The sequence below is a fragment of the Peromyscus leucopus genome, chromosome 10, assembly GCF_004664715.2.
Source record: "Peromyscus leucopus breed LL Stock chromosome 10, UCI_PerLeu_2.1, whole genome shotgun sequence".
NCBI classification, from domain to species: domain Eukaryota; kingdom Metazoa; phylum Chordata; class Mammalia; order Rodentia; family Cricetidae; genus Peromyscus; species Peromyscus leucopus.
Window position 1 is genome coordinate 73857267 of NC_051071.1, and position 16238 is coordinate 73873504.

Below are 16238 nucleotides of genomic sequence, written 5' to 3' on the forward strand. Positions count from 1 at the left end.
TTCACAGAAAAGTTTGTCAGATACTCTTGGCCTATAGGCCAAAGATGGATGCCCCAAAGTTACAGAAGAACAATGGATGACTGTCTCGTCAGCCAGTTGTTTCTGTAACTTCGTAGGTTTGGAAGTTGTTTGTTCTGCACTTCCTGTTTACTCAATAATATATCCTTCTCAGATGTCTGATGTAGTTGAAGACTAGATAGTTATAGATATACATTTCCTTGTTACCAAATTCAGAAAAGAAACTCACAAAAGAGATGTAAAGTGTATTTATTTAGACAAAAAGGGGGAAATGATGTGTGATATTTTGCTTGTGTTCTGACAAATAAAGCTTGCTTAGACTCAGAGGGCAGAGCTGGCCACTAGCTGATCAAAATTAACCATAGAGATTTAGAAGACTGTAGACAGATAGGAGATAGGAAGGGTTATGGAGGGCTGAGAGAGGATCTCGGCCCTTGTGGAGGAAGGGACGGAAGTGGTAGGAGGCAACTGGTAGCTGCTCCCCTGCTTCTCTGATCTTTCAGGTTCTTACCCCGATATCTAACTCCTGATATTTTATTGACAAAGAATAATTAGTTAGGGCTTCAGTCACCAACTTCCAGCTGATATAAGTCTTGCATGATTCTACATAACAGTGATGGCAATCTATAATTCTGTACTCCATCAGCTTGGACTTAAGGCTTAAAACATAAGAAAACACATTTATTTCAGTTTAACTATTTTTTTTTATTTGTGAGTCTTTAGGTGTTATCTTCAGTGACCTCATAATTCTTAGAATTGCTTTAATTTCTTCATATAGTTTTGTATATATCCAAACACAATCAAAAGGTTACCTACTTGCCAATCTCAAAGCATCTTTATATTTGTTGATCTTTGAACCACCAAGAAAACATTTATATTGTAATATGAATATCTAAATATGGAGACATCAAATTATTTTTATTAGAGATCTTTGAATACTATAACAGGACAATGCTTATGTTATATATAAGAAAAATGTTGTTTTGCTGTCAAAATAATTTGCTGTCAGAAATTAAATTGATATGGAAGTTTAAAAAAAGAGAGAAAGAAATTAAATCTCAGCATTCAAAAGACGTCTACTTCTACTGACAGGCAAACCAGCAGAAACTGGAGGATAAATTGAAGAATGTTCCAATTTCAGATACAAGAAAAGGAAGCATCTCAGAGCTCTTCTCTAAACTTGAGGGTGCATTCCTTCATTTGCTGCTCATAGTGCTCATCAAATTTCTCCCTCAGTGCTACTGTGAAGTGGTTCTTCCAGTCCCCTACGATTCCTGTAATGAAACAGGTAGAAGTCAGGAGTGTAAACTCTTTGAGCCAGAATCATCAGATTTTTCTATCCTCTGTATCTTTCATAAATAATGTGAAATTTCCTCCTAATATTCAGTTTTCCCAATAAAAGATATAAGTATCACACTGTTTTATTTCACAAAAATATATTTGTCTTTATTGTCTTGACAATTTGTCTTTAAAATTCCTATTGACACATTTTCTCCTCCCTGAACTACTTCAAATGAGCTTTCTTCTTTGATTTTTCTCTGTTATAGTGGGTTTTCTATAATGAGATTAATGGTATAATGACTATCAAATTATTGAATATCATCTTTGCCCTAATACATCTCTCAAATCTAGACTTAGGCATTCCTATCCTATTACTTACATGACATTACTACCTGGATACTATATAAAAATCCTTAATTTGAGATATACAAGTTGACTATATCCCACCAGGTAGTGCTTCTATTTAAATAAGTAAAATTTCCTTTCATTGTGTTTTGATATTATTGGTAAATAGAATTGTGATTGAATTCCTACCTTAGTTATTTACTTTTCAAAACTTTCTGTCACTTATACAAGGAAAATATGACTGACTTTTCTGAACTCGTTTTTCATCTCAAAATGCGAGAGTAAATTCATTTTCCTATTTAGAAATCATAACCTATGGAGATAATATGTAAAAGGCATATGGTATACACCCAAGAGACAAAGACCTAGTTAATGACAGCTGGTGCACTATGATATCATTACTGATGCTGAGACTAAGGTGTCAGCCATATGCTCAAAATAATACGCTTCTCAAATGGAAGAAACAAGTAACAGAAATTCATTATTAGTAAATATGGTCTTGAATATATTAATAGTGTTTAATGCCTCTGCACAATTTACAATTCAATAATAATATTCATGATAAAAGAGTTGTAAAGAAAACATATGTTAATTATTCAGGGTAAATAAAATTGACTAGACTTAAGTCATGGCAACTTAGACCTTTTAACCAAAAGCCATGTGACTTTCTCACCTTTTCTCATGAAAGTCGAAACTTTGTGAGTCATCATGTCCTCTGGCATTGTTGTATAATTGGTAGATGGATTGTTCCTCATCTCCTGGAATGAAGTGTGATGAATGATCTTATCTATGAGCTCCTCTGAGGGCTTCTTCCCTAGGAATTCTATCAATTTTATCACTTCTCTTCTGATATCCTATGGAGAAATAAAGTGATTTAAAAATCAAGTTGACAAAATTGGTGAAGGTATTAGGCTAAAAATGAAAGAGAATATTACATTGCATCTGGTCACATTGGAATTAAATTTATAATGAAGAAAACAAACTATTCTAAGCAATTCTTCCTCATCCAGAAATAGATGCAAGACACTTCAAAAGTTGTTAGGCCTAAATGAGAGGACTTGTAAAGTGTTGATTGTAGTTCTTTCAAATTTCTTTCTTTCTGTTTATTTATTCTTCCATAGATAGTACATGTATGTGTTTTGTGCAAGCAAGTTTGCATAAAAGCAGATAAGTCTGCATACACTTGTATTTGAGTGTGTGAAAACCAGAAAATTGTAGTTATATGACTTCTTCTATAGCTGTCCACTTTATTTTTCTGAGGCAGAATATCACCCTCAACACAGAGCTAACTTTTCTGTAAGTTCACCCTGTGTGTTTGACTCTGGTAACCTCTATTTCCATAGCACTAAGAATAGGTGCAGGCTTCCATACAGATCTGATTTTATTTAAGTGCCAGGTATCTGAACTCCAGTCCTTAAGCTTACATAGCAATGACTTATCCACTGACATCTCCCCGGGGAATTTTTTAAAGTTATTTTTATTCTTTTTGAGGCAAGCCTTGATATTCTGCTCAAACATGGCTTGAATTCCTAACTACCTGTCTCAGTCTCATAAATTCTGGAATTACAGCTATAAGCTACCATGCCTAGATATTATATTCTCATACATGGTATATGTACAGTGAATTTCATATATAAAAGTTATAAATCCTAAGACTACAGTGTCTAGTGAAAGATGAAGCTTAGTAATTATCAATTCAATCAATTCTTTTTGCAAATTTTATCTTTAGAAAATTTTTGACTCTTGCCTTAAAATGTATTTGTTCACTAACCATTTTTACTTACTAGATTCAAGTTTGACTTAATCAAAGTAGAATATCATGTTTTTCCTTTTATATTTCTGAAAGTGGTTGCTGTTATGTTTCTAGTGATAGTATTGTATCCAGAGTATTGTCAGACGCTAAGAGTATATTAAAAACTACTAGAATGCTCATGTGTCTTCCATTTCTTACCTCTATCATGTCTTCATAAAACACAAATAATATACGTGAATTCTTACTTTTTTTCCACCAAGATTTTACGTGATCATACCACGAACCATACAAAACTGAAATTAGAAGAAACAAATGTACAGATATTACATCATCATTTTGCAACTTGATAGAAGTATTCAAATTGTTAGGACAAAATGATCGTAGAATGAGAGCTAACAGGCAATTACACTTATTAAGAAGAGTTCTGTTCAGTAATGATGCAAAAATTGTTGAATAATTTACAGAAACATGTTGTTAGTTTTAGCATCATGATATGTATTATGATAAGGAGAAAAGATAAGAAAGCAACTCAATTTAGAGCAATGAGAGCATAGGTTAAACTGGTGTGTGTGTGTGTGTGTGTATGTGTGTGTGTGTGTGTGTGTGTGTGTGTGTACATCTGTGTGTGAGATACACACACACAGTGGGGGAGAATGTAGTAATTATTACAACAGTGGCAATTTGGATTGTGAAAGTGTTCTCATAGAGACAATTTCTGTCTCTCTTCCATAAAGTTAGATTTTAGATACCATGAGATATGACAAATGCTGTCTCTTCCCTTTTCTTCTCTTACCCTCACAGAACAACTTTATCAAATCCAAGGCTAACAGAGTGGTACAAACATGTATGAGTGGCCACTAGATGTGGCATTGACCTATGGTGTACTTTCCTGTGTTTGATGCCACAATCAAAGTTTCTTAAGAGAAGACCCACAGTAATTTTAATAACAATCTAGTTCATCCTCTTTTTAAAGATATACATTATTTTTCTCTTTATTTCATAGAGAAACTTAACAATCTTGAGGCATATATTTTATTCATAGTGTCCTAGAATACATTTTTTTCTGCAAATCACAAATATCCAATGAACAACATTATCTCATATGGATATAAAGTGTTTTTCTTTCAGCTGTCCCTATACAATTCACATAGCTTATTTAATGAGGGGTAAACCCTTTGTTGCCCCTTCATCTTCAAATGTAAACACTCAGTTGCTTTAGTCAGAATGTCAATGGAATGATAAAATTTCCATAATATGTGCTCAGATAACTCTTCATTGTTCAGGGAAATTAAAATGAAAGTGTTCAGTCTACATGCCTAGTGAAATAAGTAAGAGCTTTATAGGTATTTAGAGTATTTGTAAATACCTACATCAGGCTTCATTTAATCCCCTGGCATTTTAATTGGAAAGGAATGAATCATGCTTTTATCCCCTCACATGCTTTTTGTTCAACCATATTACAACAACATGTTCTAAAACATTTGGAAAACATAAAAATGTATGTTAGAGATGGAACATGCTAACTCACAGACTTATAGAGGGGAAACTACCACCCCTAACCCAAAAAACTTGATCAATGCATTTACTTATTGGCATTATAATGAAATTACTAGAGTCTCTAATTTTCCATCCTCCTCACATACACAAATCTACCATCACTCTAAGCATCAGTGCTTTTAGAATTTGGGTAATATTATATCCCTTAGAAACCTTATATTCTACTTCTGTGTGTGTGTGTGTGTGTGTGTGTGTGTGTGTGTATACATATATATGTATGTATGTGTGTTATTTAAACATATCATATTCCTGCTTATATGTATTTGTATCATCTTATAATCATATTATATTTTATTTATGTTACATTCTATTTCTGTTTACTCATATTGCATTAATCTGTTGTACATATTTATATATTTATTTATATTACATTTCTCTTTATATATGTTTATATTATATCACATTCTATCTCTGTTTATGTATACTATATTATAGTTCTGTTTTTACATATTTATATTATTTCTGCTTATATTAATTCATTTATTTTCCTTCATGCAGAATAGTATTTTTCTTGTTTGTTTATTTGTTTTTTGGAACAGCATTTGTTTTGTCCTGCTTTTGGGGAAAGTAATCCAAAGAAGACAAGTTTCTCTTACCTTGTCCTTGCATAAATTTTTCCACAAATTCTGAAAAGGATTCAGGATTTGGATAGCTCACTATCATTAGGAAAAAGTAATAATAAGAAACCACCACATCCTTGGCATTCCGGCAAATATAGATCATCTAGAGGACAAAATAAGGTGTTAAATCGCTGACTGGATTTTCAAAACTACCTTGTCATCAAGTTTTAAAGATTCATGTTTCCAACAACTAACATAATATAAATCCATTGTGGAAAAAAGATTCAAATATGAACATTTGACAGAAAAAACAGACCATAGTATTTTAAGTTGAGGCAGCGTCTGCTCTGTGTCCTGGCTTGCCTTTAGTCTTACCCTGCTAGGAAATGTATTCCATGGTCTGAGGTAGCAGCACCGTTTCCAGTGTTGTTCAATGTCTGCTCCTGCTTTTTATTTGTATGACATAACCACTGTCAAAAAAATTGAGCCAACCAGATGCTTTCCCCAATTTTATAAATAAAATAATGAAACTTAAATTGATTCAAGTATAGTAGTATTGAAAATAAATCAATGCAAATAAGGAAGTTGATAGATCACTCAGTCAAAAGTTCAATTTTCTGTTCTTTAGACTGTATTACAATTTAGATCCTAAGACAAAACACCCTGTAGCTTCATCACTTGCACTTAGAAAAATGCAATTATGTTTACATATTTGTATTTAAATCCATATCTCAAAGTTCTCTACTTTCTCTATCTAGGCCCACCTTGAGGTAATCCCCTTCATTGTTTGATAATAAAAGTGACCACTCCTGCCCCTGAGGAATGTGATTAGAGGAAAGTACAATCTGTATCTTGACTCACTGACTTTCCATTCTTACATAGCAGATAAACACCAGGGGATGGGCAAATCAGGAAGCTGCGGTGTTAGCTGTTGTTTCTAGAGTTAACACAACAAAACTTTATCCTGCAAAGGCCTCATCTCTTTGTACTCCAATATTTTCACCACTGGCACAGCCATATCTGAATGGAATGGCAGAAGTCATAAAGCCACCACATCTGCTTGTCAAATATCCAGCAGAGCTGAGCCCCGTGATGGCTGCCATTCCACCTTTGGTTTTCATCTCCACCTGTTACATACTTGGGGTACTTTTAATATTTGTACAATTTGAAGATGTTGAATTGATGGAAAATTCCTTATGAATCATTTATGCCTTCTCCCAGGAATGCTGCTTATCCAGGAAAGTCCTAAACATACTGTTCCCCCACTTTGAGGGAGATACCCTTATCTACTTGAAGGTCTTCCTTACGCCTTGGAGGTTGTGATACATAAAGAAGAAACCAGAGGTCTCTTCATGAGGCTATGAGGCATTCTTGTAACATCTGTCCCTCTACTTACACTGGAACAAGACATTCAAAACAAAATAAACTTAAAAAGGTCAACAAGATTCAGTGGGCTAGAGGAATTGTCCACAGTTCAGATTACAAGCTTCTTCCCACTGTACACTCAGACAATAACTTGGCATACAACTCTGCCCTACATAGAGACATATTGATGAGCAAAGTATGGAGTGGAAAGATGATGAAAGTATGAGATGTTAGGACCTCCCTCTCTTAGAAGTTAGCTCATGTAGAGCCACTATAATGTCATAAGACCAAAGAACAACAGAATGCGAGGATTAGACATATAGACAAATTCTATAAGGATATAAATGTGAACATTGATTGTATTATGCCAGAATTTAAATAACTGCAGCACTTTTAGCCTGAGGATTTTTCCTGGGCACTCTGACCACTAAGAGTTAATAATACATTGCTTGAGACACGGCAAAATGCCCAGGGTAGTTGAAGATTTTGTTTTGGTCTACTGTGCTTGAAGCAACCAAAGCAACCAGCCTGAGCACAGGCTGTTATATGCCTCTAGATTCTCAAAACCTGGGTTATGAGGTTAATGAGTAAGAATGATAACTCTGTTTATTAATGATGTCAAAACCTGCGGGGAAATGATTGAAAATGATAACTCTGTTCTGTCATAGTTTGTTAATGATGACTAAAAGATGAGCAAAATGAAGTGAAACACATGTCCAAAAACAAAAATGATATGATCTATGTTTTGGAACATCATGAATGTATCCCTGCTAACTAAATTCTGTATAAATAAAGAAACACTCTGGGTGCTAGTCAGTTAGGCTGCGAGATTCTCCCAACCACCATGGCCTGGCTCACTTCCTTCTCCTGCTGAGTCCTTAAATCCTCTGCAGGACCCATCCACTGCCGGGAATGGCTGCTGGCACACCACTAAAGAAATAGAGCAAAGCATGTAGTCTCCTCCAGGTCTACAGTCTATACACCTCCCTCCAAACAACACCACAGCTTCAAATCCACTGTCCTTCAATACTTTTCTTATTCACCATCCTGCTCCCTTAAAAATCACTTTCTTTCCTTCATCACATTCTGCAGGTACATAGACTTCATTGTGAACATTGAACTTGATTGTGAATTTTGGAGGGTACAAATCATATTCAAACCTACCACTTCTTGTAAGGTGTAGAGACACATGACACAGATAATCATTGATTCCATGGAAATAGTCACTTAGAGAAAAAATAAGTAAACAGACTCTACAAGTAGTACTTAGATCATGTAAGAGGAGACTTCTAATTCAGATGAATGGTTTAAATGGCTAATGAGGGCTGGGTGGTGGTAGTTCACACCTTTAAACTCAGCACTTGGGAGGCAGAGGCAGGTGGATCTCTGAGTTAGAGGCCAGCCTGGTCTACAGAGCCAGTTCCAGGACAGCCAGGGCTACACAGAGAAACCCTGTCTTGAAAAAAAACAAAAACTTAAAGGGCTGAAAAGGAACTAGTCTATTCAAATAAAGAGACAATTTCAGGAGATATCTGTAACCAATTCAACTTTTCTGGTATAATTACAATCTAGACTTGGGTTATGTTAAAAATAATTCACATTTTTGAAAATATATGTGTTAAATGAAAAGAGTAATACTATATATATATATATATAAAATACTATATAAATGCATATACATATACATACACAGAGTGTGTGTATGCGTGTGTGTGTGTGTGTGTGTGTGTGTGTGTGTGTGTGTGTGTGTGATGCCTTTTAGGTAATATCTGAGTCCATAAAGTCTAAGAAAATCATATTCTGGTTACCTTGCAGTTCTTTTCCCAAAATGATGCTGGAAGAAGCTTGGGTGGCAGGTGAGTTTTCACTATTCTGGGAGATTCCTTCTCTTTTAGTTGTCTTACTCCTGAGTTGAAAAATAGACAATTTAAAATGTGTTCATATAAATTTAAATGAGCATTTTCAAATAGGTTATTTAAGATTCTGAATAATACAATCTCACTGTAAAGGAAATTATTAATTAAATAAATTGTAAAGCAAGATCAAAAGTTTTCATCAATTGATGTGAAGAATTTTTCACATGTTGTTAAGCAAACTTTCATGAATACATTTTTGATTATCCTTGAAATTCAGTGAATAGTTTCCTAGTGTTTAAAATATTTTCAGCTTCAGGAAACTGAGAAATAAATGCTGACATATTATAAGACTCTCCTGAATACATATAATAGTTAGGATTATTCAGTATTCCAGGCATATATCATTGTATAAGACTACTCTAAATTTAAAGTTTCAGAATTTCCTACAGAGGTGAGAGAATATTAATTGCCTATGTTACTAAAAATATCTTTGTATTGCAATATAGTCATATCTTTATCATCTATCTATAATATATTAAAATGGGTGCATGCATCTTTAAAATTAATTTAAAAATTACCATTTATTAACTCTTCATCTCTGCATTCCAGATAAGGTACTCTATTAAAAATCGTATCCTCCTTGCATTTTTCCACATCACCTTCTTTATAGATCATATATACAATTTCACTAACCCATGTGGTACCTGTAAAAATTAAATATACCTTATTCACCAATGGCCCTGTATGGCTGATAACAGTATTATTTTAATAGTGTTTGATGTCATCCAAACTCAAACAATGTTTACTTGAATATTTAAATTTACACTACCCCAAATATCTTCAACAAATATGGATGTATATTGTCATGAATAATAACTGGTCAATGTGTCCAGGCCTTTCCATGATGAACTGTGATATTATGAAAATTAATAACACTGATAACTTCAATTGTTATGAATAAGAAGTAAGGAGACATGAATAAAAAGGGAAGCATGAGCAACACATACAAGCATACTTTCTGCTATAGACTTTACTGGTATCTTTGTGCCTACACTGAGGCCTTATGCAGAGAATATAGAAAAGTATGAATTCCCTTTCTGACTTTTGATGATAATCAGAAAAAGAAAAAAGAAAATCAGTAATAACAAAGTACAGTTTTCTTTCTTAAGATGTTGTAATGCAGATAAGAATAGAAAGCTTCAAGATGTATGAAGAAACCATATATGCTGTGTGCTACTGCCACTGCTCCTGATTCTAGGATGTTCAAAGAGACGGTCCCCCAGGAGACCAGAGCAATGGTTAAGGCACTTGTTGCCCAACCGGAGGACCTGATTTTTGGCTTCCAACATCAGCATGGCAGCTCAAAGAATCCATCACCCCAGTTCTAAGGAAACCAGCATCTTATTCTTTGTTTTCCTGTGGACATTAAACATGTATTCATACATGCAGGTAAAACCCTGATATGCATAAAATAAAAATGAATCTTATAAACAATGAAGTTCCCTGATGAAGAGAAAACCATTGAGCTTAGGCTTCATAATTGCCAGTGTGATTTCACCATTTGTATAAGATAGGGAAGAGCCCTCTGAGGCAGCAGCATAAGACCCCTTTTTCAGCATCGGGCATCTAAGAATTGTGTAGTGGTGGGAAAAAAAGAATTATTTATTTTAGGGAGTATCAAAGTTATACAGTAATATCATAAAAAGGTGTTTGTAAAGAAATCTATTGAGAGAGTAAATACAGTGGTGCAAAGAAGATGAGATATCCAGTAAGATGACAATTGTGAGGCGTAACTACTAGAATGAGCAGGCGAAACATTTTGATGAATAGTTGTGGATATTTATAAACAAGGGTTGAAACTAGCGTTGCCCTGTGCTCTTTCTTCAGATGACAGTGCTGCCATTTAGCTGAGCCAAGAAGAGAAATAAAGGAATAGTTTCAGGGAAGAGTTGCCCAAGACATAGCGGCTCTCTCTCATAGTGTATACTCTTGAAATATATATAATTGTGTGTGTGTGTGTGTGTGTGTGTGTGTGTGTGTGTGTGTGATTCTGTTTCATTGAGACAGAGTCCCTCAGTGTAGCTATGACTCATCTCAAAGTCATGATTCTCATGTTTCCTAAGTACTGGAATTATAAGATCATATGGTCATAAATAATGACTGATTCATTTTTAAGTGTCAAATGTTAATAAGCAAACAAAGAATACAAGATTGGGCTTTGTTGGCTTTTAAAGTATACAGTTTTAAGACTCTAGAACTGCTTATAGCAGTAGAGATAACCTCAGAAAAAAGGAATTGCATCTGTGAATATATGGAATGAAATTAAAGTTTTTGAGTATATACAATGAAAAGGAGGTGGTTGCCTGAAAAAGAGTTTTTGACTACCTTTGAAAGCATTTATAATCCACATACACAGCTATAATATAAATGCAGTAGTTTTAAACATTCATTATGCAATGCATGTCTCAAAATGACTTATCTGTATTAAATAAGATAATTGCATGATAATTTCCACTTATCAGTGACTTAATGGTGTTACTAATTGTGTCCCTGGAAATTGAGATTGTGGAATAGAGTTGATAATGTGCAATTTATTACTATTTTGAAACTAAAATTAATACAACTGTCCTTAATATGAAAAATGAGTTTGAGTCAGGTAAACATTTTAATATTGATGATTCAAAGTAGGTTTATTTATAATTTTTATATGTCAAAACAACATCCTTTCATAGCAAGGACACTTACCAGATTTAGGATAAGTAGCAATGACAATATCATCTGGCCTTGCCAAGAATGTTTCAACATCATCCCAATATTTGGTGAACCGTCTATCCATTAGAACTCCATGGAACTCAACAAAGATTTCATAATCCTCAGGTCTCGAAGTCCCCATCTCAAAGTGGCTGCTGGGGGAAAAAAGAGATGTTTTACAGTTTTTATATACTTTGCAATGCTTTCACATTAAAAATAACTATGTATATAAAAGCCAGTTAAATATCTACTCCTTACCTGCAACATGGGTGAAACATTGCTTAATATTAGTGCAGGGAGGGGAAACTATAGTCAGGATAATATTGTATGAGAAAAGAATCTGTATTCAATTAAAAATGCAAAAAGAATATATATATATGGATATGGATATGGATATATTCTTAGTGTTTAAGTACTTTCTACTCTTATTAGAAACATAAGTCATTTAACTTTAATATAAACAGTAAAGCTATGCAAGACAGTGTAGAGTATAATTTAGATGCTATACAATAGTGTAGGGGATATACCTATATTTATATATTTATATAAGCATAAGATTCTATGATGAATGGAAAAATAATATTCAATTTTGTTAAAATTGATGATGCATATGGAAAGCCTAAGAAGTCTTAAAATGAACCATATTTCAGCAGAGACTTCATTGTGTCTGCATTAAATAATAAAGATGGACTGCATTCTTTATAAAGGTATTGTCTGGTATCTAACCCAAATCTATTCCCAAATATATGTCATTGAATGAAAGGCTTTCAAATGTTTGATAAATGTATTTAAAGGGAAGTAGAATTAAGATGCTGCAAAATCTATGCCTGAAACAGGGAATGCTGAGGTTATAGAAAAGCCCTTTGGAGTCATTGACCTTGATTTTACTTTTCTCATTCTCAAAAATAATTGACCTTCTTAATGAATGATTTGCTCCAAAGTGACAAGCCTCAGCAGAACTGTTCTCATTCACTCCCTGGTCAAAATTTTAAACTATGTGCTAGGAAATGCCTCAGTGGGTCAAGGTAAATGTCATGGTAACAATTGTTCATCCATGGAAAGCATGTGCTGTTAACAATTTCCAAGGACACACTTCATAAATTCAAAGATCCTAGAAAAATTAATAATTAATACTTTGTTTACTCACTTTAATAACCACTGTTGTGTTTCCTGGCATTTATTCTCTGAATGTCTCTAAGACAACCCACCCAAGATGCTATTCATATCAATACATCTCTAGATGACAGACTGGAAGACATCAAGTGATACCCTTGTCATTGGTTGGCTGTTATTCAAAGAACAGCTTCTATGTGTTATGAATCCACAAAATATTATCAGTCATGTCTATTCTTCCCAAAGGGGAAAAAAATCCCAGTCCCTGCAATTATAACTTTGAAAAGTCACCTAGACTTAACAATTTGAAAATATTATTTCTATTCCCCAAACAGAAATTAGCCATCAGGTTATTTTCAGAATTGTCTCCTGGCTTAGTGAAAATAGGTATTTACAAGAAAGAAATGTCCATTTTTAAAAAGAACTATAATAGTCAACACTTACCTTATTCATTTGCTTATTTGGGTGAATTGGATTTTGTGGGTTGAGCCACATTTCTAAGAATTGGTTTGCCTTTAGTTGGAAGTGGTTAACCCACCACTAAGTGGGAGCCTGACATGAAGCTGTCACTTTGTAATTAACTAGGTCTCCTAGATAAAGCATTGCCATTAAAAGGCCTCTTTCCTACCCTCATTGTTTTCATACATTGACTAAAACTATAACACAGAGATTCACTCACTCACTGCATGTGTGTTTTCCCTCAACATGTATATTTCAGCCAGAAACTGTCGACATTATTTCCTAAGGGGAATAGGCACCCGTTGTAGAGAAACAGCAGCATGAACTGTCTAAAATGATAGCATTTCCTCTCATACCTCCCAACCAGCTGCCTTCTCTGTGTGATTGCCGTCCCTTCTTACTATGAGGAGTGCTGGAGATTTTGGCCAAGTTCTCAGTTTTCATCTAGATTTGAATAAAGTGGCCAAAAGTAGAAGCTGTCTTTTTGTATATATTTCTGCCACAGCACTGTGACACAAAGAAGATTCTGAGAAAGGTTTATTATTCTAGTTATTAGACTATATTTTTGATTGGATAGCTTCCACAATCAAAAATTCTATCAAAATTGAACAGCAGCTTGCAAATTAAGTATACATGAACGATTTATCAATAAACCTACACTTTTGCTGTATTGTCTAAGTTGTTTACCTAAGAAGATATTTTCAAGATCCTTTATAGCAATTGCATTCAGTACTTTCCAGGTATATATGATACTTAAATTTTATTTGAAAATCTTTAAACATCAAAGCATATCTAAAAAATGTTTTTGTGACAAACAATTTTAAGAGGCTTTAAATTATTCATGTTATAAATTAGGCATAGTATCAATATAGATTTTATTGCCCCTGTATTTTTAACAACTTAGTAAATGACACAAATTTTGTATTTTCAATATTTAAAATCTATTAATATCAAAAATAAAAAGTACAACCTGTCCAGATGATCCCGTGAAAGAAATGAAATGATCTGGTTTAGTTCTCTTCAAATGGCAGCACAAGTTTTAAGCTGAAAAAAAAATGAGAACTGTTTGTACACTTGGAAGGTTTCTTGTGAGCTTTTGTTCTAACAGCCAGAGAAGCAGGCAGAGACTAACTTGTAGGGCTGGGCTACAATGCAATGGATTGAGAGAAATACCTGCAGTGGTATTTAATCATCTGATAAGGTTCATTCACTCAGATGGCCTCTACTCCTGCCCCATCCCATATGTAAATCTTAAATTATCCTAATTATATCTTTCATTAAATTGCCCATTTATACAGGAGTGAGAAGAAGTGAACAAGGAGATGAGAGGAGGCCTGGAGGAAAACAGGAGAAAGTGTGAAGTGAGAAAATCTTTTACTTGCTGCTGAATAAACAATAAAGGTAAAGAGGTTATTGTAAACAACAAGCTTAAATAAATAATAAGAAAAAGCTAGCAAGGAGGAACATAAATAGTCATGACTGTGGATCAAGAGACCAGCAAAAGAAAGCTTTGTAGAGCTTAACCATGTCCTAACAAGACAATGGGGAAGTACATTCTTTTTGAAATTGTTGCCTATACAACTTAAGATTCTGGAAGCAGAAGAAGCAGTGCTCCACAGGGAACAGCATGCCAATTGGTGGACCAATGCGTAATGGACAGCCCTGAAAACATACATAAAAACATTATACATACTGAAAGATTATGTTGGGAATATATGTACATATATAATAAACATATATATATATATATATATATATATATATATATATATATGTTTATAGATATACATGTATCCACGCAATAGCAATTAGAGGCCATGAATTTGAAAGGGGTAGGTATATACAGGAGTGTTTGGAGGGAGGAAAGGAATGGAGGAATGTTGTAACTACATTATAATCTCAGGAAACAAGTGTTGCCTATAATTCTAAAACAGCCTATAATATAGAAGAATATATACACTTCTAGAAAAAATAAATTTAATAAACAACACTCCCTTTGGGGTAACATTTGGGGAAACCCTAGTCCACTCTCTTCCAAATCCAAGTTGTAGAGCACTCAGGTTCCAGACAAAAGTCACTGTCATTTCTGTAATTAAGCAGGAAAAAAATGAACCCAGGGCTGTGGGCTCCAATAGTGCTTCATCTTTGTGTGTATCTGCTTTAGGTCTAGGGAAGGAGATTGTCAATTGTTCCTACCACTTCAGCTCCATCAGTACGGCAAGGTAGATGCATTTTCAAATTAAGTTGTCCTCTTTTGAGAGATATTAAAACTTAGATATCTCTCAAATGACTTCAAGTACATTTACTTTTATGTAGGATCCGCTCAACTATGTCACAATCAAGCTTCATTATTAAACCACATCTAACTCAAAAGCAGGGTCATACTCTTCAATTAGATACTGCCCTGTATCCAGCAGAATAAGCATTGGGGAAGTAATTCTTGAATGAAATTTCCTGATTTCTTTTATAAAAGTTGATGGAAGCAATCCTAAACAGTCTATAAGTAAATAATATCTATGCAGTAAGTACAGTAGTTTCTGAAAAACTTAACCTCATGAAATTAAATCAGTAAACCAATAGTAAAAGTAGCCTTGAAACTTCATGCTTATCAATGAATGATGGATACAAGAAGAGTACACAACGTTTGAATCAATTCTGACCTTTTCTCCTTTGTACCTTTAAACAAGAAAAATATCTTAGAAAAAATACTATTATTTTTAATATTTGTCTTTATCCCTAGAATTTTTCAGATGTCTTTCTCATATTATATTCCAAAATACTGAGAGAAACTGTAAGGCAGGCATGAATCAGTGCAGAAAATGTTCCCAAGACCATCATTTCCTCTTATTTGTGACTAGTGAGCTTTTCCTTTTTCTTTCTGTCATAGAAATTTCTCATTTAAGGATCTTAGAATTTGCTTTACAAATGATATTATTATTAGGGGTATGAGAATATTTTGCATACTAATTCAACAGACTGAGCAGATAAAAGGGCATGGGTTTGCATAGCTCTTACATGGTTTCCTCCTCGCCTTTGGCATATTGTGATAGTGTAGTACAAAAGAGCAAATATTACTTTTAACTAAAATTTGCAATATACTTTAAATTTCATAGACAATAATAATTGAATAATGTCATAATCCACTATTATAGAAGCTCCCATAACACTTTCAGCATTTCA

At 33.9% G+C, this 16238-nt stretch overlaps 1 protein-coding gene across 1 annotated transcript; it reads right to left on the reverse strand.

Moving 5' to 3' along the window:
• Positions 1 to 1009: 1009 nt before the first annotated feature.
• On the reverse strand, positions 1010 to 11628 carry LOC114689639 (sulfotransferase 1E1). The gene is made up of 7 exons (XM_028864002.2): positions 11481 to 11628; positions 9314 to 9439; positions 8688 to 8785; positions 5551 to 5677; positions 3596 to 3690; positions 2318 to 2498; positions 1010 to 1292 (listed from the first exon to the last, which is right to left on the reverse strand). The coding sequence occupies exons 1-7, from the start codon at positions 11626 to 11628 to the stop codon at positions 1180 to 1182; spliced, it is 888 nt and encodes a 295-aa protein (XP_028719835.1). The 3' UTR covers positions 1010 to 1179.
• Positions 11629 to 16238: the final 4610 nt, after the last annotated feature.